General features: G+C 45.2%; 1 protein-coding gene and 1 long non-coding RNA gene across 3 annotated transcripts in view; both read right to left on the minus strand.

The window, feature by feature from the left end:
- Positions 1 to 27,940, minus strand: part of LOC137528241 (uncharacterized) — a 163,869-nt gene that overhangs the window by 106,627 nt on the left and 29,302 nt on the right. The window lies entirely within an intron of this gene.
- On the minus strand, positions 51 to 27,903 carry LOC137529010 (tetratricopeptide repeat protein 16-like). 2 transcript variants are annotated; one of them, XR_011023557.1, is made up of 5 exons: positions 27,629 to 27,903; positions 18,194 to 18,284; positions 13,219 to 13,319; positions 9,686 to 9,860; positions 51 to 1,212 (listed from the first exon to the last, which is right to left on the minus strand). XR_011023557.1 is itself a non-coding variant. In XM_068250874.1 (4 exons), the coding sequence occupies exons 1-4, from the start codon at positions 27,697 to 27,699 to the stop codon at positions 9,839 to 9,841; spliced, it is 285 nt and encodes a 94-aa protein (XP_068106975.1). In that variant the 5' UTR covers positions 27,700 to 27,903; the 3' UTR covers positions 8,463 to 9,838. The 2 variants fall into 2 exon arrangements, 1 of the variants encoding a protein (XP_068106975.1); XM_068250874.1 differs by lacking the exon at positions 51 to 1,212 and having other exon boundaries at positions 8,463 to 9,860.

The raw sequence follows: 27,940 nt of genomic DNA on the forward strand, positions 1-27,940 counted from the left end.
ATCTGGATAACTGAAAGGGGGGCAATTTGGCTATTTAAAAGAGGGGGGGCACTCTGGCTAACTAAAAGGGGGACACTCTAGCTAACTAAAAGGGGGCAATCTGGCTAACTAAAAGGGGGGTAATCTGGCTATATAAAAGGGGGTCATGCCAGCTACCTAAAGGGGGGGCACTCTGGCTAACTCAAAGGGGGGCACCCTGGCTACCTAAAAGGTGTGTGGGGGGGGAATGTAAAATTCTAGGGGTGTTGATCCAGGGATTTTATCTGACTGCCATTTGGAGTCGGGAAGGAATTTTTTCCCTTTTATGGCCAATTGGCCCAGGCCTTGAAGGGTTTTTCGCCTTCCTCTGGATCAACTGGGATATGTGAGGGTATTGTACAGTTTTGTACATTTTATGAATGTATTTTCTGGTTGAATTATCTCATATTTCTTCTTTCTTTATAATATATGTATTAATCTTAACTGTGTCTGTGTTTTTATTCCTCTGATAAAAGTGTGTTTCCTATAGGTACAAATAATGTATAGAATAATGGGTAACACCACTAATGTCAGTACCACAGTCTATGGCCATTCTGGGGGGAGAAGAGCAAATTAGCATTTCTCTTTTCATATAGAAGTTCAGATACTCGGATTATCTTGTGTAATTTTCCTTGTTTTTGTAGATTTTTATATATATATTGCCCGTGAAACGGAGAATCCCCAATAAATTTTACTGTTATTAATTAACGGCTTATTGGCTGGTCTATTTTTATCTGAGTGGTGCATCCACCTGCACCCCTCCTTTTAAGCGGGTTTTAATCATTTTATACTTGTTGGCGCCTCTGTCACTCTTCTTTTATCGCTGAATAGTCCACCCCAGGTGGAGGGGGTCTTTCCCCATTTTTCCGTCTACAGAGAGCGACATTTTTAAACACCTGAGTGGGGTCAGGTTCTAATTGTCTCCACCTGCAGTTACAGTGGTTGCCTTTGTGGTAACCCAGACTTGTGAGTACATCCATCATTTACTTTTATTTTGTCTCCATCTGATTGTTGACATACTACACCATATTGGGCTCTCGGTCTTTGTGTTTTTTCCTTTTAAAGCTGTCATTGTTGCAGGCTGTAATCCCCTTAGAGAACTTCAGTCTGTCCATTCCCCTTTGCAATTTGAACAGCAGAATGATGCAATCCAAGCAGCAGATTAGCCCCATATACAGAACCTGAAACTAGCTCCTTTTAAAGTGACATTGAAGCAAAAACAAACAAATAAAAAAAGTATGATAGTTAATAGAAGTAGTATCAAAGAAAAGAGTTGCATATTTTTTATTTTTGATTATATAGATTTTTTTTATAACCTTGCATCATTCTGTCACATTTGCAATTACAAACGACACACTGGGCCATATGCAATTTAGTTTTTCACCTGAGTTTTCTCCTAGGTGATCTTTTAAAACTGGTCAGTAAAATCTCTTTTAACCACTTTACCCCCGTCCGTACGAATTTCTCTGTCCCTTTTTCCATCCTTTAACCCCTAGGGACGGAGAAATCTGTACTTTCCGCGCTGCCGCCGCTGCCCGCGCGCACTCCCGCGGGTAAACACGCCGCCCGCCGCTGGCCCGGAGATCAATGAACGGGAAAATCCATTCCTATTCGTTGATCTAAGCCCCGCAATGATCCGCTGCTTTTCCGCTAAGCAGCGCGATCATTGTGAAAAAAAAAAAAACTTACCCAGCCTCCTAGTACTTCCGCTTACCCAGCCTTCTAGTCGCATTAAAGATTAAACAAAAAGTTACTGTTGCCATCTTGTGGCCAAATAGTAAAACTACACCGTAAACATTTTTCACATACAAATGAATTACTTATACACAAAAAATTAACTCATTACCTCCCACACTCCCCGTTTGTTTTGTTTTTTTGTAATAAAAAATTTTTTAAAAAAATTTACAATTTAAAAAAAATACATAAATAGTTACCTTAGGGACTGAACTTTTAAATATTTATGTCAGGAGGTTACAACACTGTTACTTTATAAACTATGGGCTTGTAATTAGGAATGGACGCAAAACTGAAAAAAATGCACCTTTATTTCCCCAAAAAATATTGGCGCCAAACATTGTGATAGGGACATAATTTAAACAGTTTTATAACCGGGACAAAAGGGCAAATAAATTTCATGGGTTTTAATTACAGTAGCATGCATTATTTAAAAACTATAATGGCCGAAAACTGAAAAATAATTAATTTTTTCCCACATTTTTCCTATTTTCCCATTAAAACACATTTATAATAAAATAATTCTTGGCATAATGCCCCACCTAAAAAAAAGCCTAATTGGTGGCGGAAAAAACAAGATATAGTTCATTTCATTGTGATAAGTAATGATAAAGTTATAGACGAATGAATGGAAGGAGCGCTGAAAGGTGAAAATTGCTCTGGTGCTCAGAAGGTAAAACCCCTCAGTGGTGAAGTGGTTAAACCACCAGCAAGGAAAAAAAATATACTCAAAATAATTTTGATAGCACCTTTTAACCTACTTTTTGATACTTTTTTTTCCATTGCAAAGTGCTAAAAAGTTATTTTAAATCAAAGATGAAAATTTTTCTCCTAGGAAGAAGGTGGAAAAATGAATTGCATAAGGGCCACTGTATTTTCAACTATGAAATAGAGCAGAGCTAATGACCCTTTGAACTCCCCTGCAGTAAAACCTTATCTGAAGCTGAGTCTCACTGTTTCTTTGATGTATAAGTGCTTCAGAAAATAGGACTGTCTCCCCATCAAAGTTGGGTCAGAGAGCTCAGAGAAGCTCTTTTGCACAGATAACAACTGAAGTTTTTTTAACTCTTTCTGTACTGGAAACAATATAAAACTCTGTGCTTTGCTACTAATGTTCTATTTCTTAGCTGTACTACACATACAGTTTATTATATCATACATTTATTTTCACTGCAGATTCTCTTTTAGATACCTGTATCTGGTGATGTGATTACGTTTTTAAGGCAACATTTTTAGCTACAAAAAAAAAAAAAATCTCATGTCACGCTAAAAAGGTAATCTTTGACCATTCTAACCAACAAGCTGTGAGGTATTAATTTATTTGATTTTTTTAAACATTTAGCACTTTATTGAAAAATGTCAGCTTTACAACATAAGCGTAACAACAACACTCATTGCAATAAGAAAGACATATGAATAATAACAATTATATAAAAAAACACAACTAACCATTTTAGCCTTTTGAACGTGACTGTCACGTCCAAAAGGCTGCTGCTGCATGCTCCCGTGCCACAGCCCGGTAGCCTAGAGGTCAATGAATGGGAAAATAGTTCCCATTCATAAGATCTATGCCCCCGCTAGAAAGAGCGACGGCTTCTTTGAGAAGCTGTGATCTTTGTGAAGAAAAAAAAAGTTTCCTGTCCTCCCTATACTTCCTGGAAGCGAGAGTGCTCGCTTCCAAGGCTAAAAAAAGAAAAGAAAAGACTGTGGCCATCTTGTGGCCAAATAGTAAAACTACATCTACATACGTTTTTTTATTAAATAAACATACATTATTACATTTAAAACTAACTGTTTACCTCCCACACCAAAAATTACCCAAATAAAATTTTGAATGAAAAAAAATAACTACAATAAAAAAACAAAAACATAAATAGTTACCTAAGGGTCTGAACTTTTTGAATATGCATGTGAAGAGGCTATATTACTAATATTTTTTTAAATTATAAGCTTGTAAATAGTGATGGACGCAAAAAAATGCACCTTTATTTCCAAATAAAATATTGGCGCCATACATTGTGATAGGGACATAATTTAAATGGTGTAGTAACCGGGACAAATGAGCAAATAAAATACGTAGGTTTTAATTATGGTAGCATGTATTATTTTAAAGCTATAATGGCCGAAAACTGAGAAATAATGATTTTTTTTAAATTTTTCTTAATATTCCCGTTTAAAATGCATTTAGAAAAAAAATACTTCTAAGCAAAATGTACCACCCAAAGAAAGGATATAGATCGATTCATGGTGATAAGTAGTGATAACGTTATTGGCGAATGAGTGGGAGGTGAAAATTGCTAGGATGCATAAGGTGAATAATGACTAAAGGCTGAAGTGGTTAAAGGCACATAACAGAATATCTACACGTCATAGCAATAGTGATGAAACATGAAACATCAGGAATTCCTACGATACAAGGAAATGCAGTAGAGACATAGGTCCATGGTGTCACTGCACCAACACCATTAGGTGGTAACAAGTGCCGCTCCTCACCTCAGTATCAGGAGGAAAGAGGTGAAAGAAGAAGAGGAGAAAGAGAAAAAGAAAAGGTATGAAGATAGAAAAAGGAACAGGAGTATCATATACCAGGTTAGGCAAGTTGCACCAATGCTCTATAATCCTCTGAATATTTAAACATCTCCCAGGTGGCCAAAGTCTGTGTAAATTTCTCTGTTCTATCTTGAGAAAGAAAGAAGATCTCCATCTGCACAGTTTTGTCTAACCTGGCAAGCCACTGGGGGACATTAGGGGCAAACCCAGGATTTTCAAGAGGGGGATTCCTGTAAGGTCTCCCTCAGCCACGCACAATACAGTATAATAATATGGTAGGATATCATGCTGGGTACACATAATGCAATTTCCCGTCCAACTGAAAGACCGACAACGGATTCGATCGGGAGCAGTGGATACAGATAATAAGGACAGCCGACATTGCTAATAAAGGGAAAGTGAAACATTCACCCAGCAGGGACACAGGGCTGTGCTCATACCTGGCTTTGAGCTCTGTAAAGTTCCCCAGAGCTGCTCCATGCTATGTACACATTGCTGCTCCATCCAAAGTCAACTGTAGCAGGGAAAGAAAGGGGTCAGTGCTATGTGATGCAGGATGCCTGCAGACATTCTGATGTGATGCAGGATGCCTGCAGACATTCTGCTCTCTCAACTTATGCCTGTCCCCAGACCTGGTCTGAAGGGGGGATTCTGGGCAGCTGTAATCCCCCCTGTGTTTACCTATGAGGGAGGTCCAGTTTCTTCCACAAAAAAGGAATGGTCGCACAGGCCGCGTTAACTAGGTGTAAAAGAATACATTTCTAGTATTTATTACATGAAAAAGGGTCAGAATGCCAAATAGAAAAATTCAGGGGTCTTATGAATCTGTGTAGAGGCAATTTCCTCTGTCCACTTATGAACTTGAGTCCAAAAGGTGGACAGGTGAGGGCCATGCCAGAACACATGCAGTTAATCGGCTCCTGAAGAACCACAAACCAGCATGTATCCGCAACTCCCTCCACAAATTTGCTGAGCACAGAAGGTGTCCTGTACCATTGGGTGATGATCTTAAATTCATGTTCCTGCTTAGTAACATTAAGTGAGCCCTTATGATTGAGAGACCAGATGGCCTGCCACTGGAGGTATTATATTTAGATCTATATCTGAAGGTGGCTTTAAAATATAATTAGAGTCAATTTTTCTCCTCTGCTCTGATTAGACACACTATTTAAAGTTAAGCTTTTTTTAACTATTATATCATTCCACTAATTAAATTAAGGGTGTACACCCTTCTGCCTGACCGCTCCCCCCATCCTCACCTCCAACGGTCTTCAACTTTGGGGATATGGGACACCTTCATCTAGCCAAACAGCCATGGAGCCTGAAGAACTGCGACCCACTTCAGCTTCATTTGGCACTAATGCAGTAATGTACTGTGCTCTGTGTTTGTGGGGGTTTGCAGAGGCACGTGACGGAGCGAGCACGTGGATTATAGCGCAGGAGATTTCAGTGCAGCTGGCGCCACCATAGACCATAATAGGAATTGCAGCTATAGCGACGCACAGTCAGTAAGAAGACGGAGCTGGAGTTACTTTTAACCCTTTCCACTCTGAGTTCTTTCCTAAAGAAATGCGCTCTCCCTCTTACTCTCTCATTTTAACATGGAACGTAACACCGTAACAGTGTATATCTTATTTTAAAGAACACATTATAACGTTTAATTTGATACCTTATTTGGACAGCTTGGCATCTCCTATTGGCTGGTAGCAGAGGAGAAAGCCAAGGTATGGTAAATTGAAAAACAGTTTCCTGGGTGTAATCTGGGCCTGCGTGAGCAAGTTTTGCAATAATAGGTGGTTTTATGCCCGCCACCCGGGGTCTTACTGCCCCTACACACAATGCAATCGTTGGTATTTCGATTGGGCAGATTAGCAATAAAATACTGGCTACTATTTACACCCTCCCCCAGTCCATCCCATAAAATGCCATTCATTATTTGCAGGCAATCTGCAAGAAAAAAAAAATAATCTGCAATTATTTTTCATTTTTTTTTGCAGAATGGAATTTGCAAAGATGAACCAGCAACTACTTTTTATAAAAAATAAATAAAAAAAACAGGAAAGAAAAGGAAGTGACAATTAAATATAAATGTCACCTGGGGGGCACTGACAGTGTGGGCATGTAGTAATACATTTGCGGTGGTCGCGATGCGCTGCAAACCGCCGCTGCAGGGATGTCCCGCATATCGGGACATACGAGTGCAACGCGGAATTCACGATGTCCCGTTATGCGGGACATACGAGTGGAAAGGGTTAAAACACTGCGATAGCAATAGCTGGAAGCTGAATTACATCATTCCCCACCATCCACGTGGACCTGGAGGGGGAATAGTAATTAACGCCGTCGGGACTTGAGCACGAGCAGGGTAAGCCGTATATTGGCTGTATCCTGCGCCCAAGTCTCCCGCTGGCGATTTCTCTTGTACACTTGATGGGGGGCCTGGCCGACAGTGTTGCTGGGAGGGCGGTGAGGTTTAAGTTACGACCGTGTCTGCTCCATGTGCCAGAAAACCCTTGTTTTGCTCTAATATCCTGTCTCGCCCGACCCGTCACTCATCCAAACTACTCCCACCATCATTCCACACATTGGGCCTGATTCACAAAGCGGTGCTAACAGTTAGCACGCTGGTGAAAAGCCCTTTATCATGCCTAAACTCAGTTTAGGCATGATAAGTTTAGGTGTGATAAGTTTAGGTGTGATAAGTTTAGGTGTGATAAGTTTAGGCATGATAAGTTTAAGCCCAAATGGGTTAGCACCGCAGTGCACAGCTGATCAAAAGTTTTGCGCTAGCAGAGTTTGGTGCACTTCGCATAGAGTTTAATGGCGCTGCTTTGCGTGCGGGACTTTGTATGCGATCTAAACGTATCTAAACTTAGCATGCCTAAACTTATCATGCCTAAACTGGCTTTTCACTAGCGTGGTGCAATGGTTAGCAATGCTTTGTGAATCAAGCCCATTGAGTGGAGGTCAGTGGCTATGACCGCAGTGTTACCCCCCAGTAAGCAATGAAGTGAGAATATAAAAAGCTTGCATACCAAGACCCCTCCTGGAAGTGGCTATAGGAGGCCTCCACAAGATAGTAAACACCGGTCGTCAGAAGCTCCAGAGTGTCATCATTGCTGGAGCATTTGAGAAGACCTAGCGAGTTCAGAATGGCTTTGAAATGAAACTCCATTATTGCTGAGAAAAAGTGACAATTCATCTATCTCAGCTCTATACGTCACATTAACTAAAGGCAACCAGAGCTGTTAGAATACAAAGATTTGATACTTACCAGGGGCTTCCTCCAGCCCCATAAGCATGTCCAAGTCCCTCATTGTCCTCCCACGGTTTGCCGCTCAGCCGCGATCAGCCCCGATAACTGGTTCAGTCATGGTCTTCTGCCCATGTGCCGGAGGTCCGCGCATGCGGAGAAGACCCCAACTGACGGGACTGAACCAGTTACCTGGGCTGATCGCGGCTGAATGGCAGACCGCGTGAGGTACTTGGATGTGCTAATGGGGCTGGAGGAAGCCCCAGGTAAGAATCAAATCTGTATTCTGACAACTCTGGTACACTTTAATGACGAACCTTATTTCAGTTTCCCTACATGCCCAGGAAAAGTATGATCCCTCCCTAAAAAAACTAAAACAGAGAATATGTACATCAAATTATAGTCTGTAATATGGTCACCTGGTACTGGTTAGTGTTTGCCCATTATAAAATCTTTCAGCTCCCTGATTTACATTCTGAAATTTATCACTGGTGGTGACATCTATAGTTCTGCCAGGTGACCTGTGCGGAATGTTCGTTTAAGGGAGAGCTCTACGCACAGAAGGAAATACTGCTTGCCTGACAGTTGGAACACCCCCCCGCACGCACGCACGCACGCACGCACGCACGCACGCGCACACACACACACACACACACACACACACACACACACACACACACACACCTATTTGAGATTTCTTGAGGGAAAGGAGGTATCAGCTACTGATTGGTATGAAGTTAAACCCTGGGTTAAAGTTCCTCTTTAAAGTGTACCTGAGAGGGGCACACTAAAAGATTTTATACTTACCCGGGGTTTCCTCCAGCCTTGTGGGCACCGATGTGCCCGGTAATATGGCTTAGTCGCCCCAGTCGGCTCTTTTGTGCATGTGCAGATGCACCGCACATCTGCAGAAGAGCCGACAGGCGTGACTGAGCCAGATTACCGGGACTGATACCAGAGGAACTGAGGCAATCGGGAGGACGGCGAGGAATGTATTGGTGATCATGGGACTGGAGGAAGCCCCAGGTAAGTATAACGTTTTTTGTGTGCCCATCTCAGGTACACAGTAACAAAAATCGAGGTCGGCACTCCACTGGTGATAATAAACTTGCATTTATTCAAAAAGTTGCAAACAGGACATGTTTCGGGGTCACCCCCTTCCTCAAGTTTACTGTATTTCTGCTTAGGCTTATGTATGCTTTCGCTCATGTTTACCTTGGTGTTTTTAGCAGGGTAGACATTTCATGTGTAGTGCCCAGTAAGAATTTGTATGGACTGACCCTACGGGGTTAACCTGGATTACTCTGTGACATCACCTCGGTCAGCTGACCATTAGGGGTGTGTCCTGTATTGGAAATCTCCCCACCTGCCCTTACAGTGGTTGCCTAATGGTAACTCTGGTTTGTGAGTATCAATATTTACTCTATCTAGTGACCATTTACCAGTACATATTACATTATTGGGGCTCTTGGTGTTTCTTGTTTTTAACTCCACAACTCTGTACACAGTAACAAAAATCGAGGTCGGCACTCCACTGGCGATAATAAACTTGCGTTTATTCAAAAAGTTGCAAACACGACATGTTTCGGGGTCACCCCCTTCCTCGAGTGTACATCCAACCTTGTAAAACAAAAGAAAAAAACAGGGCACCGAGAGCCCAATAGTGCAATATAGTTTTAACAGAGAAAATCTGTCTAAATAGTTCGTGCAGAATTATACTCACAAAAAAGGGTCACCAGCAGGCAACCACTTGAAAGGCAGGTGGGGAGAATTGGTACCCGACCCCACTCGGGTATAAAAGTCGCTCTCTGTAGACAGGAGAAAAAAGGGGGCGTACCCCTCCACCAAGGGCGGATAAGTAATATGTATCAAACGCAGATCGCGTCCTAGACGGATACTTGGAACGCAGCGTGACCATGTGTCCGTCTAGGACGCGAAACGGCCGTCGCTAGGCCCACCGTCATCCCCACTCCCACCTCTGCCACCAGCAATGAGAACCACGCCACATAGGTATGCCAGTACCGTTTGTGAGATACTGTATGCCATTTGATGACGTTTTTCACAATAAATGCACATGACAGACGGAAGGTGCACGCTTTCCTTTATCTTTTGATTATACGATCTACTTGCCTTCTTCTGCCACACAAGCGGAGCACACGTCTTGCATCTATAGCATCAGGCTCAGGTGAGCACTGCAGACTTGTGGCTATACCACTGTAGACCCCTTCTCTACATTTCCAGTCACATTTAAAGGGGAAGTGCCACACATCCTCTGTTCTTATTTCAACAAAAAGTAAAACTACATCTAAAAGTAAAAAAAAAATAATTAAAATACACATATATTTCCCCAAATTAAACACTATTTACATCCCACCCTCCCAAAAATACCCACATAAAATGTTTAATAAAAAAAAACAAAAAAACATTACAATAATAAAAAAAAAAAATTATACAGATATTTACCTAAGGGTCTAAACTTTTTGAATATCAATGTAAAGATGAAATATTTCTATTTTTTTTATTTTTTATATGCTTGTAAATAGTGATGGATGCAAAATGGAAAAAATGCTCTTTTATTTCAAAATAAAATATTGTCGCCATACATTGTGATAGGGACATAATTTAAACGGTGAAATAACCGGGACAAATGGGCAAATACAATACGTGGGTTTTAATTATGGAGGCATGTATTATTTTAAAACTATAATGGCCGAAAACTGAGAAATAATGAATTTTTTCAGTGTTTTTCTTATTCTTACTGTTAGGTAGCTCTTAGCAAAATGTACCCCCCAAAGAAAGCCTAATTGGTGGCAGAAAAAACAAGATATAGATCAGTTCATTGTGAGAAGTAGTGATAAAGTTATAGGCTAATGAATGGGAGGTGAACATTGCTCGGATGCATCAAGTGAAAAAGACTGAGGGCTTAAGTGGTTAATAAGAGGGGTTATTTTATGACAAGTCAATTTTAAGCCTAACAGTCTCTTTAAATGTTATTGAAGATAGGGAGGCCAGTGTTAAGGGCTTAGTGTAAGGCGATGTTCCTTATCAATCGAGCCGCTGATGCAGCTCGATTGATAAGTTCCGACAGGTCCGATCTGTGAGCCGCCAATTCCCTGCTCGTTCCCCACAAGGGGACAATGGCAGAAAATTGAGCGGAAGATAAGCGGCGCCGGGTGGGGACGAGCAGGGGATCGAAAACCGACGCACGCACGGCGAGCGGGGACGATCAATGAGATCAATAAAGTGCTACCACTCTATAAACTTACATATGCTAGCCGGGGATGTCCTGCCAAGTTTGACAAAATATGGTCTGGCTGGATGGTCTGGAAAGAGCTGGCCGGTTTCGTTAATTAACAGGATGAGTTAAGGAAGTGGGGGCCCCGGGGGCCCAAATCTTTCCATTTTTCTTCTTCTGATTTACTTACCTTTTATTTATAACCTCTCTTTTCTTCCTTTCTTTCAGCACAACTAATAGCCCTTCACTGGAAGCTCAAATAGGCCGGTGGGTCATACTAGACTTATAATAGTGTCCTTTCTTCACAGAGAGACACTGTTCTATATATATGTTACGGCCAGAACCCGAAGTGTGGCCACTTCGGGTTCTGGCCGGCCAATGTGCTAAGTGGCCGCAGCGCAGCGGCCAATGTTAGAAATGTAATGATTACAATAAGTTCAATGTATTCTATGGCTGTCTCGCTGCGGCCAAATGTATTACAACTTTAGTTAAGTTAATGTAATGAAGCCGTCGGCTTTAGCATTGCCTCCTCCTCCTTCCCCCCCCCCCCCCCCCCGCCTCTCTCCTCTGCCTGCCTCCTATACAATACGGAGCAGCCGGGGACATGCATGTCCCCGAGAGTCGTTCGTCGCGGCGGGGGAAGCAGAGCAGGGAGGCTGCAGACATTGCTTCTGCCAGCACCCGCTCTGCAGGAACGGCAGGATTTCCCTGCAGCGACGAACGACTCTCGGGGACATGCATGTCCCCGGCTGCTCCGTATTGTGTAGGAGGCAGGGAGAGGAGAGAGGGGGGGGGGGGAGGAGGATAGGAGTCAGTGCGAAAGCCGGCGGCTTCATCTATTACATTGCCGCCGGCTTCATTTCATTAAATTAACCAAGTTGTAATACATTTGGCCGCAGTGAGACGGCCGTAAAATACATTGAACTTATTGTAATCATTATATTTTTAACATTGGCCACTGCGCTGCGGCCACTTCGCACATTGGCCGGCCAGAACCCGAAGTGGCCACACTTCGGGTTCTGGCCGTAACATATACATTATTGTCCTCCACGGGCCATTCTATAATTACAGCAAGATGTGTGGTTGGTCATTGGTCATGGGAAGCAATATTCCCCAATGCACAGATGGAGACAATCATAACTCTCCTTAGATTGTACCACCTGCCAAATATCATTGAATGTAAATTATTCTGCAATGTTTGGTAAAGTCATTATTCTGTACTGGTTTCTACTTGGACCAATAGGTCATCTTTTTCTCTCTGCCTGTATTATGTTTAATCTCGAGGAATGTGTGAACTTGTCTGCATCCCTCAATGTTTGTATCTTTTTATGTCAAAATCAATAAAAAGTTTTGTTTAAAAAAAAGTTCTTAACCTGAATCTGTTCTTAAGTCGGAACATTGTGCCATCTCAGTCCCCTGTACCGCTTCTGTGCCTCCAGTGACCCCCTCTGTGTCACCTCTGCCTTTTGTGCCTTTTTATACAAGTTTAAAAGCCATTTTTTTCTTAGATTTTTTTTTAAATTGATTTTCTCAAAAAATACAAGTTTGATTTGAAATTTTTTTTGACTTGTTCCCATGGAAACAGAGAATCCATGCCGTTCATGTCGGCGGTCGTTCGTAAGTCGGGGACTACCTGTATTTTCTTTTCCTCTGGGGCTCACCTTATGCGCACCATATTTTATTGCTGGCATATGTACTTGGATCTTATATGTGTAACAGCTTGTCTGTGTAATCCTTATGGCAGCCATACACAGAGTTCACTGTAAGTATTGTTACGGTGTTAGTCCTCTTTAATAATCAATGTGGTGTTTTGCTCAAGGCCCCATAATGTGTTTTAGCTCTTACTTTCCTGGTGGTGTAGTGGACTGGATAGCACTCTCGCCTTGCAGTTCTGGCTCCTCAGGTTTCCTCCCACATCCCAAAACCATAGAAATATTAAATAATTATGATAATGACTTTTAACAGTAACTGACGGCTGTACTTACACAGGGTAACCTAAGGGCCCGTTTCCATTAGGAGCGGTGTGATGCGGCTACATAGGTGTCCTGAAACATGCACGGCAATGGAAGAGTTTCCACTGCGTGCATGTTGTACCGAGCGATGCGGAGCGATCTGAGAATCTGCAGCATGCTACAGATTCTCGCACGGCCGCATCCGCCCGCAGCCGCGTCCCCTCTCCTCAACTGACTTCCGCATCAGGAGATGCGCATCGGGAGATCAATTGACTTCCGCACCGGCGGAAGTCGCATCACTGAAGTAGTGGAAACCGGCCCTAAATTACAACATCCAATTTCAAAGGCTCCAACTGTATTGGAACCTAACAGGTGCTTTCCTGAAGAGATGACAATTTGTCATCCTCCTTACAGGTGATTTGTACTCCGGAGTTACACTTTAAACTTGTTGCTATACATGAGCTGACCCATCTTACCTGCGCATACGGTAATGTCTGTTTTGTGGCTGCAGCTCAGAGGCACGAGTGAAGAACTCCAAAGCTTCCATGTGCCGCATCTGCTGAAACAGGCTCTGTCCCTGCAGAGTAATACAATTGTGAGATCAGCGCAGAAGCCACAGCAATATACAGGATCTTCTCAAAAAATTATCATAATGTGATAAAGTTCATTATTTTTTGTAATGTACTGATAAACATTAGACTTTCATATATTTTAGATTCAAATACCCACAACTGAAGTAGTTCAAGACTTAACCATTTAACGGCAAGCATACGTATTAAAACGTCATGCTTTCCCCTATTAATGGCAACATGACGGTTTAATACGTCACGCGTTCCCGCCGCCGCTCCGCACGTGTCCGCGCCGCTACCGCCGCCGTTTCCATCGGGTTCCCGAGTTGGGTGATTGGGGAAGAGGACCGAGCGGTCCTCTACCCAATCGCACTGCCTGGAGTGAATGGACGCGACCGCGAACAGCGGCCGCATCCATTCACAAAACAGGAAACTGTCACAGTTGCTAAAACGTAAAAAGAAAAAAAAAGTGATCACTTCCTAATGGGAGAGTGTTCACTAGCGCCATCTTGTGGCCAAAAAGTATATTGCACATACAGGCAAATACATAATATCCACACAATATTAATAAAATTAAATTACATTTCCACCCTTTCCCCCCTCAAAAAAAACCCACTTTTAAAAAAAAATCAGCTATAATTAAATAAATAAATAGTTGCCTTAGGGACTCAGCTTTTTTAATCTATATTGTATGAGGGAAAAATAATTTTACTTTATTACATAGGGGCTTGTATTTATGGCCAGAACAAAAACAAAACAAAACAGAAAAATAACACCTATATTTCAAAATAATATATTGTCGCCATACATTGTGATAGGGACATAATTTAAACGGTTTAATAATCGGGACTACTGGGCAAATACAATGTGTTGGTTTTATCAACAGGAGCATGTTTAATTTTAAAACTATAATGGCTGAAAACTGAGAAATAACGATTTTTTCCCATTTTTTTGGTATTTTTCCAATTAAAATGCAATTAGAATAAAAAAATTCGTAGCAAAATGTACTACCCACAGAAAGCCTAATTAGTGGCGAAAAAAACGAGGTATAGATCATTTCCTTGTGATAAGTAGTAATATAGTTATTAGGGAATAAAAGGGAGGAGCACTGACAGGTGAAAATTGCTCTGGTCCGTTAGGGTAAAAACCCTTGGGGGTGAACTGGTTAATGTTTTAATATTGATGATTTTGGCATACAGCTCATGAAAACCCAAAATTCCTATCTCAAAAAATTAGCATATTTCATCCGACCAATAAAAGAAAAGTGTTTTTTAAAACAAAAAAAGTCAACCATCAAATAATTATGTTCAGTTATGCACTCAATACTTGGTCGGGAATCCTTTTGCAGAAATGACTGCTTCAATGCGGCGTGGCATGGAGGCAATCAGCCTGAGGCACTGCTCAGGTGTTATGGAGGCCCAGTATGCTTCGATAGCGGCCTTAAGCTCATCCAGAGTGTTGGGTCTTGCGTCTCTCAACTTTCTCTTCACAATATCTCAGATTCTCTATGGGGTTCAGGTCAGGAAAGTTGGCAGGCCAATTGAGCACAGTAATACCATGGTCAGTAAACCATTTACCAGTGGTTTTGGCACTGTGAGCAGGTGCCAGGTCGTGCTGAAAAATAAAATCTTCATCTCCATAAAGCTTTTCAGCAGATGGAAGCATAAACCCACTTTTGAACCAGAAACAGCGGCAGAAGCACCTGACCTGGGCTACAGAGAAGCAGCACTGGACAGTTGCTCAGTGGTCCAAAGTACCTTTTTCGGATGAAAGCAACTTTTACATGTTATTCATAAATCAAGGTGCCAGAGTCTGGAGGAAGACTGGGGAGAGGGAAATGCCAAAATGCCTGAAGTCCAGTGTCAAGTACCCACAGTCAGTGATGGTCTGAGGTGCCATGTCAGCTGCTGGTGTTGGTCCACTGTGTTTTATCAAGAGCAGGGTCAATGCAGCTAGCTATGAGGAGAGATTGGAGCACTTCATGCTTCCATCTGCTGAAAAGCTTTATGGAGATGAAGATTTTATTTTTCAGCGCGACCTGGCACCTGCTCACAGTGCCAAAACCACTGGTAAATGGTTTACTGACCATGGTATTACTGTGCTCAATTGGCCTGCCAACTTTCCTGACCTGAACCCCATAGAGAATCTGTGGGATATTGTGAAGAGAAAGTTGAGAGACGCAAGACCCAACACTCTGGATGAGCTTAAGGCCGCAATCGAAGCATCCTGGGCCTCCATAACACCTGATCAGTGCCTCAGGCTGATTGCCTCCATGCCACGCCGCATTGAAGCAGTCATTTCTGCAAAAGGATTCCCGACCAAGTATTGAGTGCATAACTGAACATAATTATTTGCAGGTTGACTTTTTTTGTTTTAAAAAACACTTTTCTTTTATTGGTCGGATGAAATATGCTAATTTTTTGAGATAGGAATTTTGGGTTTTCATGAGCTGTATGCCAAAATCATCAATATTAAAACAATAAAAGGCTTGAACTACTTCAGTTGTGTGTATTTGAATCTAAAATATTTGAAAGTCTAATGTTTATCAGTACATTACAGAAAATAATGAACTTTATCACAATATGCTTATTTTTTTGAGAAGACCCTGTACAGCTCAATTACACATGTCCCTTCATCTATGAATGGCTAGCACGACAACACAATACAATATGGCATGTGCCAATTCAGGTTAGCGTCTGGGAATTCCACTGAAGGGCATTACATAAAGCTTTAACCAAGCCCAAGAAGGCCAAAAGCAGGTCAGTAAATTTACTAAATGCAGCAAAGTACTGTGGCTGTAGGAGGAGGCACAAACACCAGTGGGCAAGCCCAGGATTTTCAAGGGGGGGGGGGGGGGGGGGGGGGATTCCTGAAAGGTCTCCCTCAGCCACGCACAATACAGTACAATAATATGGTAGGACATAATGCTGGGTACACATAATGCAATTTCCCATCCTAAATGTTCCATCTGCTCCCGATGGACAACGGGATCAATCAGGAGCAGTTTGGATACAGATAATAATGAGGACAGCTGACATCTGTAATGAAGGGGAAAGTGAAGCATTCACACAGCAGGGCACAGGGCTGTGCTCATATCTGACTGTTAAGTTCCCCAAAGCTGCTCCATGCTCTGTACACACACTGCTGCTCCATGCTCTGTACACACACCACTGCTCCATGCTCTGTACACACACTGCTGCTCTAATGCTCTGTACACATACTGCTGCTCCATCAAAACTCAACTGTAGCAAGGAAATAAAGGGGGCAGTGCTGTGAGCTGCAGGATGCCTGCAGATATTCTGGTGTCTTAACTTGTGCCTGTCCCCAGACACTGCACTGGCCCTGGTCTGAGGGGGGATTCTGGGCAGCTGTAATCCCCCGTGTTTGCCTATGGTGGGGGTGTGGCTTAGTTCAGGTGTTGGGCTTAATCAAGGGCATGGCACCCCCCAGGACCAATATTACTCCAGGCACACAATTCCTTTGTGCAATAAAAAGTCAGGGCCGTTTTTAAGCAAATACCATTAAGAAGCAAGTAAGGCTGCATATAATGTAATAATTATGGAATGTAATTTGCAAATATTTGCAAGTATGCACACATATGGCCAGGCAGGATAGCCGCATTCACACTTCCGGGTGGGGGAAGGTTACTGGAAATGTAATTAATATTGTCTAGAATAGATCGTACATGTCAAACTCCGGCCCGTGGGCCAAATCAAGCCCTCAGAGCCATTAAATTTGGCCCTCAAGAGGTTTCCCCACTTTGCATTATTTTTGGTCCACTCTAGACCACCAGGGAAGCTATATGGGGGAGGTAGGCGAAAAAACAAAACAATAGGGAAATGTTTAGGGTAGGTGGGATCCACTAGACACCAGAGAACTGCATGGGCGTTGGAAGTAGGCCATTAGACACCAGGGAACTTTATAAGGTGACCAGTAGACATTGAGGTTGGCCAACGACTAGGTCTCAGTGTTCAATTTTGGCCCCATTTGTATTTGAGTTTGACACCCCTGGTCTAGATGAATTTGTTAGTTATTTCCATGCTCTCACCTGCAGGTAATATGTCCCCGCCAGCAGTTTTATGTGCTCTTCAGAGGGGTTGGCATCAGAACAAGCTTTCTGTAGGTTAAGTGCTGCAGACTGGAAGTCACCCAGCTGTAGAAAAGGCTTCCGCTCTCTTGACATATAACTATCTGCAGTGCAACAGTGTGACCACCAGATGGCATTAATGAACAGTACAGTGAGAGCAAAGGAGCCAGCACCAGCATGACCTGAAAGATGACTCTGTATGGAGATAGATATAGAGACTGCCACATTTTCTTCCTTTTAAACATTTAATAGTACCTGTGCTGCTAATACACAGACATCAATCTGTCATCTCCCCCACCCCCACAAGTACTACCGGTATCTGGCGCTACCCCCAATCACTAATACCCATGCCATGCCCGGTCTGCCCATGATGCCAAGTGAGGCAACTTCCCCAGGCGGCAGAAGTCTGGGGCAGCACCAGGCAGAAACATGAAGTGAAGAGAGTGCCTGGCCAACCTATCCTGGGGGCAACTGTACCTGGCTAACCTATACTGGGGGCAACTGTACCTAGCTACCAATACTGGGGGCAGCTATACCAGGCTACCCACCTATATTGAAGGTTTTTTGGGGGGCTCACTGCAGCTATAACGTGCGGTGCAAATTGTCTGGTGCTGTGCAATCCTTCCTAGTCTATCTCTGAGTCCCCTCCTCTTCTGTACTGCAGCCCATCTATCCATAGCTCATTTCCTATTAGCAGATTGAGGTCTTACAAATTCTCCCCACCTACATCCTGTAATCTACAAGTCCCGCCTCCTCATGTAACTACATGGTTTATACTGTTAGAAAGAACAGTACCTTTTCTGGGCAGAGGTTGATGGCTTTAGAAAATGAGATGACAGCATTCTCCCATTCCTCCTGCGACAGGCACAGCAGGCCTTTCTCGTAGCTGAAAGAACAATGGTACACATAAGCAGTGCAGTTTCTAGGTTAAAATGCACCCAGGACGAGGGTGTAAAAATTGCGCCCCCCCCCCCCCCCCCGAGCAAGGTATGGGTGCCCTGCCCACCCCCCAGACCACTGTAGTCCCTAATCTGCCCCCTACTTCCTCCTGATCACCCCCCCACCCCTCAGATTCTCCCCAGACCCCCCCCCCCCCCCGTGTACTGTATGCATCTATCCCCCCTGATCACCCGTCAATCACCCGTCAATCACCCCGTCAACCACCCCGTCACTGCTACCCATCAATCAGCCCCTAACCTGCCCCTTGCGGGCAATCTGATCACCCACCCACACCAATAGATCGCCCGCAGATCCGACATCAGATCACCTCCCAAGTGCAGTGTTTACATCTCTTCTCTCCTCTAAACACCCACTAATTACCCATCAATCACCCCCTATCACCACCTGTCACGGGTACCCATCAGATTAGACCCTAATCTGCCCCTTGCGGGCACCCAATCACCCGCCCACACGCTCAGATTGCCCTCAGACCCCCCTTTATCAATTCGCCAGTGCAATATTTACATCTGTTATTCCCTGTAATAACCCACTGATCACCTGTCAATCACCTATCAATCACACCCTGTCACTGCCACCCATCAATCACCCCCTGTCACTGCCACCCATCAATCAGCCCCTAACCTGCCCCTTGCGGGCAATCTGATCACCCACCCACACCAATAGATCGCCCACAGATCCGACATCAGATCACCTCCCAAGTGCAGTGTTTACATCTCTTCTCTCCTCTAAACACCCACTAATTACCCATCAATCACCCCCTATCACCACCTGTCACTGTTACCCATCAGATTAGACCCTAATCTGCCCCTTGCGGGCACCCAATCACCCGCCCACACCTCAGAACGCCCTCAGACCCCAGCCCTGATCACCTCGCTAGTGCATTGCTCGCATCTATTTCCCCCCTCTAATCACACCTTGAGACACCCATCAATCACCTCCTGTCACCCCCTAGCACACCTACCCATCAGATCAGGCCCTAATTTGCCCCGTGTGGGCTCCTGATCACTCGGCCAAACCCTCAGATCCCCCTCAGACCCCCTTCCGATCACCTCCCCAGTGCATTTATTGCATCTATTTTCCCCTCTAACCGCCCCCTGAGACACCCATCAATCACCTCCTGTCACCCCCCTAGCACTCCTATCCATCAGATCAGGCCCCAAACATCCTGTCATCTAAGAGGCCACCCTGCTTATGACCGGTTCCACAAAATTTGCCCCCTCATAGACCACCTGTCATCAAAATTTGCAGATGCTTATACCCCTGAACAGTCATTTTGAGAAATTTGGTTTCCAGACTACTCACAGTTTTGGGCCCGTAAAATGCCAGGGCAGTATAGGAACCCCACAAGTGACCCCATTTTAGAAAGAAGACACCCCAAGGTATTCTGTTAGGTGTATGATGAGTTCATAGAAGATTTTATTTTTTGTCAAAAGTTAGCGGAAATTGGATTTTTATTGTTTTTTTCACAAAGTGTCATTTTTCACTAACTTGTGACAAAAAATAAAATCTATGAACTCACCATACCCCTAACGGAATACCTTGGGGTGTCTTCTTTCTAAAATGGAGTCACTTGTGGGGTTCCTATACTGCCCTGGCATTTTAGGGGCCCTAAACCGTGAGTAGTAGTCTAGAAAACAAATGCCTCAAAATGACCTGTGAATAGGACGTTGGGCCCCTTAGCGCACCTAGGCTGCAAAAAAGTGTCACACATGTGGTATCGCCATACTCAGAAGAAGTTGTATAATGTGTTTTGTGGTGTATTTTTACACATACCCATGCTGGGTGGGAGAAATCTCTCTGTAAATGGACAATTGTGAGTAAAAAAAAAATCAAAAATGTGTCATTTACAGAGATATTTCTCCCACCCAGCATGGTTATATGTAAAAATACACCACAAAACACATTATACTACTTCTCCTGAGTACGGCGGTACCACATGTGTGGCACTTTTTTGCAGCCTAACTATGCTAAGGGGCCCAAAGTCCAATGAGTACCTTTAGGATTTCACAGGTCATTTTGAGACATTTGGGTTCAAGACTACTCCTCACGGTTTAGGGCCCCTAAAATGCCAGGGCAGTATAGGAACCCCACAAGTGACCCCATTTTAGAAAGAAGACACCCCAAGGTATTCCGTTAGGAGTATGGTGAGTTCATAGAAGATTTTATTTTTTGTTACAAGTTAGCGGAAAATGACACTTTGTGAAAATTTCCGCTAACTTGTGACAAAAAAAAAAAATCTTCTATGAACTCATCATCCTCCTAACGGAATACCTTGGGGTGTCTTCTTTCTAAAATGGGGTAATTTGTGGGGTTCCTATACTGTCCTGGCATTTTAGGGGCCCTAAACCGTGAGGAGTAGTCTTGAAACGAAATTTCTCAAAATGACCTGTGAAATCCTAAAGGTACTCATTGAACTTTGGGCCCCTTAGCGCAGTTAGGGTGCAAAAAAGTGCCACACATGTGGTATCGCCGTACTCAGGAGAAGTAGTATAATGTGTTTTGGGGTGTATTTTTCCACATACCCATGCTGAGTGGGAGAAATATCTCTATAAATAGACAATTGTGTGTAAAAAAAAATAAAACAATTGTCATTTACGGAGATATTTCTCCCACCCAGCATGGGTATGTGTAAAAATACACCCCAAAACACATTATACTACTTCTCCTGAGTACGGCAATACCACATGTGTGGCACTTTTTTGCAGCCTAACTGCGCTAAGGGGCCCAAAGTCCAATGAGCATCTTTAGGCTTTACAGGGGTGCTTACAATTAGGCACCCCCCAAAATGCCAGGACAGTGAACACACCCCACAAATGACCCCATTTTGGAAAGTAGACACTTCAAGGTATTCAGAGCCACGGAAGAGGACTTACGTAACGTCACTCAGGAAGAGCAAGAGGAGATGGATTGTACGTCTGGATCCGACTTTGTGCAGATGGCGTCTCTCATGCTGTTCAGCCTGTTGAGGGACCCCCGTACAAAAAAACTCAAGTGGAATGAGCTGTACTGGGTGGCCATGCTACTTGACCCTCGGTACAGGCTCAAAGTGGCAGACCTGTTACCAACTCTCCTGAAGGCGGAAAGGATGCAGCATGTGCAGAACAAGCTGGCAACTATGCTTTGCAATGCATTTAAGGGTGATGTCACAGCACAACTCAATAAAGGTACCACTGCCAGTAATCCTCCTCCCATGTCCACGTAGGCAAGGACAGGACGCTCTAGCAATCTCATGGTGATGTCGGACATGCAGACATTCTTTAGTCCAACGCCTTGCTGTAGCCCTTCGGGATCCACCCTCCACCAACGCCTGGATCGGCAGGTAGCCGACTACCTGGCCTTAAGTGTGGATGTAGACACTGTGAGCAGCGATGATGAACCCTTGGACTACTGGGTGCGCAGGCTTGACCTGTGGCCAGAGCTGTCCCAATTTGCCATCCAACTTCTGTCTTGCCCTGCCGCAAGCGTCCTGTGAGAAAGGACCTTCAGTGCAGCTGGAGGGGGATGGGCACATGTACATGCCTTTTATTTTGTTGTTGCAGCCGCCCACAGTGCAACCAGAAAAATTAGGCAGGCATGTAGACGACCCAGAAAAATTATTATAGCGGCCGCTGCAAATTCAGGAATCCGCCTGGAGTCCTGGACCCTGTTGGTGGTGGCTGAGAAGGCAGTCAAGCGGCCGGCGGGCAGAGGTGCTGTGTGTGGAGCTACTTAGTCTTGGGGCAGGCAGCCACTCGCACGGTGTGCAGGCAGAGATGCTGTGTGTGGGGACTGACTTAGTCTTTGGGTGGGCAGTAGCCCTCCGGGATCCATGCCTCATTCATTTTGATAAAGGTAAGGTACTGAACACTTTTGTGACTTAGGCGACTTCTCAGTGACAATGCCTCCAGCTGCACTGAAGGTCCTTTCTCACAGGACGCTTGCGGCAGGGCAAGACAGAAGTTGGATGGCAAATTGGGACAGCTCTGGCCACAGGTCAAGCCTGCGCACCCAGTAGTCCAAGGGTTCATCATCGCTGCTCACAGTGTCTACATCCACACTTAAGGCCAGGTAGTCGTCTACCTGCCGATCCAGGCGTTGGTGGAGGGTGGATCCCGAAGGGCTACAGCAAGGCCTTGGACTAAAGAATGTCTGCATGTCCGACATCACCATGAGATTGCTAGAGCGTCCTGTCCTTGCCTACGTGGACATGGGAGGAGGATTACTGGCAGTGGTACCTTTATTGAGTTGTGCTGTGACATCACCCTTAAATGCATTGCAAAGCATAGTTGCCAGCTTGTTCTGCACATGCTGCATCCTTTCCGCCTTCAGGAGAGTTGGTAACAGGTCTGCCACTTTGAGCCTGTACCGAGGGTCAAGTAGCATGGCCACCCAGTACAGCTCATTCCACTTGAGTTTTTTTGTACGGGGGTCCCTCAACAGGCTGAACAGCATGAGAGACGCCATCTGTACAAAGTCGGATCCAGACGTACTATCCATCTCCTCTTGCTCTTCCTGAGTGACGTTACGTAAGTCCTCTTCCTCCCCCCAGCCATGAACAATACCACGGGAACGTGGAGCAGCACAAGCCCCCTGTGACAGCTGCTGCAGTTGTTCTTCTGCCGCTGCCTCTTCCTCCTCCACAGAAACACCTTCCTCATCATCCGAGTCTGACTCCTCTTCTTCCCCACACGATTCCTCTTCTTCCTCCTCCTCCCCCCTCTGTGCTGCCGCAGGTGTTGAGGAAACATCTGGTTCAGATGAAAATTGCTCCCACGACTCTTTCTGCCGCAACTGTTCCTCTTCACGCTCCTCCACAGCTTGATCCACCACTCTATGCACGGCACATTCCAGGTAGTAAGCGTAGGGGATCAAGTCGCTGATGGTGCCTTCAGTGCGACTCACCAGGTTGATCACCTCCTCAAATGGCCGCATGAGCCTGCATGCATTTTGCATCAGTGTCCAGTTGTTGGGCCACAACATCCCCATCTCCCCAGATTGTGTTCTTCTACTGTAATTTAAGACCGCCTGAAATGCCCACACAACTTCCTGGCCTGCTTCAGGACGCTCTCTAAGCCTGGATACTTTGACACAAATCTTTGAATGACCAGATTCAACACATGTGCCATGCAGGGTACATGTGTCAGCTTTCCCAAATTCAAAGCGGACAGGAGATTGCTGCCGTTGTCACACACCACGTTGCCGATCTCCAGCTGGTGCGGGGTTGGCCAGTGCTCCACCTGTTTAAGAGCAGCCAGGAAAGCTGGTCCAGTGTGACTCTCCGCTTTAAGGCAAGACATGTCTAAGATGGCGTGACACCGTCGTACCTGGCATGCAGCATAGGCTCTGGGGGGGATGGGGCTGTGTAGTGGGAGAGGAGATAGCAGCACCACTAGAGTTGAACTGCCACTCAGCCAAGGAGGAGGAGGACGACGACAGCAAAGAGGATGTAGCAGGATGTATAGGAGGAGAAAGAGAGGAGGTGGCAAGAGGCCTGCCTGCAAGCCGTGGAGGTGTCACTAGTTGGTCCGCTGCGCAGCCACGTACCTACTGTTTGCCATCGTTCACCAGGTTAACCCAATGGGCTGTGTAAGTAATGTAGCGGCCCTGACCATGCTTGGCAGACCATGCTTGGCAGTGGTCAGGTGGACCCTTGATCCAACGCTGTTCGCCAGAGATGACACCACTTGCCTCTCAACTTCACGGTACAGTTTGGGTATCACCTTTCTACAAAAATAAGTGCGGCCTGGTATCTTCCACTGTGGTGTCCCAATGGCCACAAATTTATGGAAAGCCTCAGAGTCCACCAGCTTGTATGGTAATAGCTGGCGAGCTAATAGTTCCGCCACGCCAGCTGTCAGACGGCGGGCAAGGGGGTGACTGGCAGAAATTGGCTTCTTCCGCTCAAAGATTTCATTCACGGACACCTGGCTGCTGTGGGCAGAGGAGCAGGAACCGCTCAAGGGCAGAGGCGGAGTGGAGGAGGGTGGCTATGAAGGTGCAAGGGAGAAAGCGGCTGAAGATGCTGCACCTGAAGGAAGAAGAGGAGAAGGAGGGTGGCTTTTCTTTTGTGTGGTTTTGCTCAGGTGCTCTTCCCATTGCTGTTTGTGCCTTTTCTCCAGGTTCCTTCGTAAGGCACTTGTCCCTACGTGAGTGTTGGCCTTTCCACAGCTCAATTTTTGGAGACAGAGAGAAAAGATGGCTTTACTCCGAACTGAGGCAGACACACTAAACAATTTCCACACTGCTGAGCCCCTCTGGGGTGATGGCACTATGGTGGCCTCAGAGTCAGCAGCTGACGTTGAAGGGCATGTTGGCTGGCTGTCCATAGCTGGCGATAAATGGCTCCGGATACTGCCACCAGCTGTTTCTGAGGACGAGCTCCCCCTGCTTCTTTCAGGACTCATCTCCTCCTACTCCTCTCTGACTCCCCCTCCGAACTGTCCCCCTGTTCATCTCTTCTATTGGGAACATATGTGGCATCTAATCGTCATCATAATCATCCTGCCCAGGGCCGGATTTGTACTTTTTACCGCCCTAGGCCCACTATCACCAGCCGCCCCATGACATCGGCAGGGTTAGGATAGTGTTATTGGATGGGGGGTTTAGGGATACTGATAGATCAGGATATCAGGTCAGGGGTAGGAATTTACAACAAAAAAAAAAGTGGTTAGGTCATTTGTCAATTTAGGGTTAGGCTAGGCATATAGTGCTGCAGCAGATGTCAGTGCTATACTGAATCTGAGAGGGCCTAAGCGCTTGGAGCCTATGGGAGAAAAGCACTATAGAAATGTTACAAAATATAGGTAAAAGGCTGCGCATCCCTGACCCAATACTATACAATTGAATGGTTAATCGCTGTGGCGCACACCGCCCCCCCTGGACTAAAATGTACGCCCGCATCCAAACAATGCAATACTGGTCTATGGAGAAATTTTAGCTTCCATCATAGTTTTGCATGCAAAAATATAGATATACTGGACATCTGCACCAACGTTGAGGTAAATCTCCAGAGCAGATGTCCTAACACTAAAATGACCTAAGTTAAAAGCACATGTCTTTACCCTGGCAGCAGCTTCGCTAAAATGTGTAACTTACATTCAATACAGACAGCAGAAAACAAAGCAAGCGCTCACCAATATGGGCCGCATCTGAATGACTCACCACCTCATATGCACCGCTTAACCTCCCTGGCGGTAAGCCCGTGCTGAGCACGGGCTATGCCGCCGGGAGGCACCGCTCAGGCCCCGCTGGGCCGATTTGCATAATTTTTTTTTTGCTACACGCAGCTAGCACTTTGCTAGCTGCGTGTAGCATCTGATCGCCGCCGCTACCCGCCGATCCGCCGCAATTCCTCTCGCCGCGGCCGCCCCCCCCCCCAGACCCCGTGCGCTGCCTGGCCAATCAGTGCCAGGCAGCGCTATGGGGCAGATCGGAGTCCCCTCTGACGTCACGACGTCGATGACGTCGGTGACGTCATCCCGCCCGTCGCCATGGCGACGGGGGAAGCCCTCCAGGAGATCCCGTTCTTTGAACGGGATCTCCTGATCTCCGATCGCCGGAGGCGATCGGAGGGGCTGGGGGGATGCCGCTGAGCAGCGGCTATCATGTAGCGAGACTTTGTCTCGCTACATGAAAAAAAAAAAAAATTAAAAAAAAAGATTTGCTGCCCCCTGGCGGATTTTTTGCAAACCGCCAGGGGGGGTTAAATAGCTCAAATACACACTCAGCAATCAGACAGATGCAAAACATATGCATATGTTTTGCATCTGTCTGATTGCTGAGTGTGTATTTGAGCTATTTAAGCGGTGCATATGAGGTGGTGAGTCATTCAGATGCGGCCCATATTGGTGAGCGCTTGCTTTGTTTTCTGCTGACTATAGAAATGTTATTGTATTGTATACGAATACATAATAATAATAATATGGTAGGACATTAGACTATGACTATGGTAGGATCAGAGTGTGAGCTCCTCTGAGGACAGTCAGTGACATGACTATGTACTCTGTAAAGCGCTGCAGAAGATGTCAGTGATATACAAATACATAATAATAATATGGTAGGACATTAGACTATGACTATGGTAGGGATTAGATTGTGAGCTCCTCTGAGGACAGTTAGTGACATGACTATGTACTCTGTACAGTGCTGCAGAAGATGACAGTGCTATATAAATACGTAATAATAATATGGCAGGACATTAGACTATGACTATGGTAGGATTAGATTGTGAGCTCCTCTGAGGACAGTTAGTGACATGAATATGTACTCTGTACAGTGCTGCAGAAGAGGTCAGTGCTATATGAATACATAATAATTTAGTAGGTAAATAAATAAGTAGGTCATTATACTGTGACTATGGTGGGATTGTGAGCTCCTCTGAGGATAATCATTGACATGACCATTTACTCTGCAATGTGGTATGCGGGATATGAGTACTATATTATACTTAGAGCTGGTTCACACGGGCAGCGGCAGTGCCATTGTTTATACAAATCCCACGTTTGGAACCAGATTTTTCCCATCATCTGCCCGGCACTTAGGCGATCAGGATCACTAAGCGCTGCACCTCTGTGATCACATAGCAGGGGTTAAAAGCATTACATGACAGTGGTGGGATGCTTTTGGAGATATAAAGAGGGAAGGACAGATAGGATGAGAGAGTATGAAGTGTAAGGACTGGAAGGGGGGGGGGGGGGGGTTAAAGGGGAGAAGCAGTGAGAGTGACAGGAGATGGGAGAGGGCATCGGGATGAGTGTTGAGGTGGCATGAAGTACAGCATTCTGGGAGTAAGGTAGGAAGCACTGCAGATTATGGCCAGGCTAGCAGGATTCTGTCTACAATGAGCAGAGAGATGTAAGATCATTTCTGCTGTCATAGTCACACAGGCTTCAGTTATTGCATCACAGCCAGATTTGCTCTCTCATTACTTCCTATGTGCTCTCCTCTTCACACACAAAGCCAGGCAACTCTGTTTCCTTATCTTATTGATAGATAAGGCTGCAGCGATTGCTGGGCTCGCAGCAGCAGCCTCACTTTCTACAAATCACGGGCTTGGAGGGAGGGGGGAGGAAGGAGGGGGAGAGAGACACAGAGCTCCCAGCTGGGCACTCACTCGTAGTCCATAGGGGCTGAGTGACTGTGCAGTAATACAGAGTTAGCTGCAGCAACATATTTACTGACAGACAGACACACTTCACTATGAGAGAGACACTCGCTATGGCTGGCTGCACGTTGTTTCCCCTCCCCGCAGCCCCCTCCATGCTTACAGTGCCCCGCTGCCCGCATAGTTACCAGTTCTCTTCCTCGCTTGAATCTCCCGGCTGGCTAGCAGAGAGCTCAGCCCCTCCTCCCTTCAGTGTCATCAGAGTGGAGAGGAAGGGAGGGGCGCTCTCATGCTGCGTGTATGCACTTGCAAGAGAGACTGGAGAATAGTGATGGGAATTCCGGCTCTTCTTGGAGAATCGGCTCTTCTGAATCGGCTCCCATGAAAGAGCCGGCTCTTATGGCTCTCAATCGGCTCTTTATTAAATATCACTAGACACCACTCAGAATCGGAGTAAAAGCCCCGCCCCCGTCTCCATGACAACTCAAGACTGCTTCTCT

The sequence above is a fragment of the Hyperolius riggenbachi genome, chromosome 8 (assembly GCF_040937935.1).
Source record: "Hyperolius riggenbachi isolate aHypRig1 chromosome 8, aHypRig1.pri, whole genome shotgun sequence".
NCBI classification, from domain to species: domain Eukaryota; kingdom Metazoa; phylum Chordata; class Amphibia; order Anura; family Hyperoliidae; genus Hyperolius; species Hyperolius riggenbachi.

Excerpts from the sequence above, each read along its gene's own strand:
- LOC137529010 (XM_068250874.1), bottom strand. The coding sequence starts at position 27,699 with ATGACACTGAAGGGAGGAGGGGCTGAGCTCTCTGCTAGCCAGCCGGGA. Across the intron at positions 13,320-18,193 it reads TCAACCTCTGCCCAGAAAAG|GGACAGAGCCTGTTTCAGCA; the intron begins GTACTGTTCTTT and ends ATTACTCTGCAG. Across the intron at positions 9,861-13,218 it reads AGACATTACCGTATGCGCAG|ATGTAGTTTTACTTTTTGTT; the intron begins GTAAGATGGGTC and ends TTTTACTTTTAG.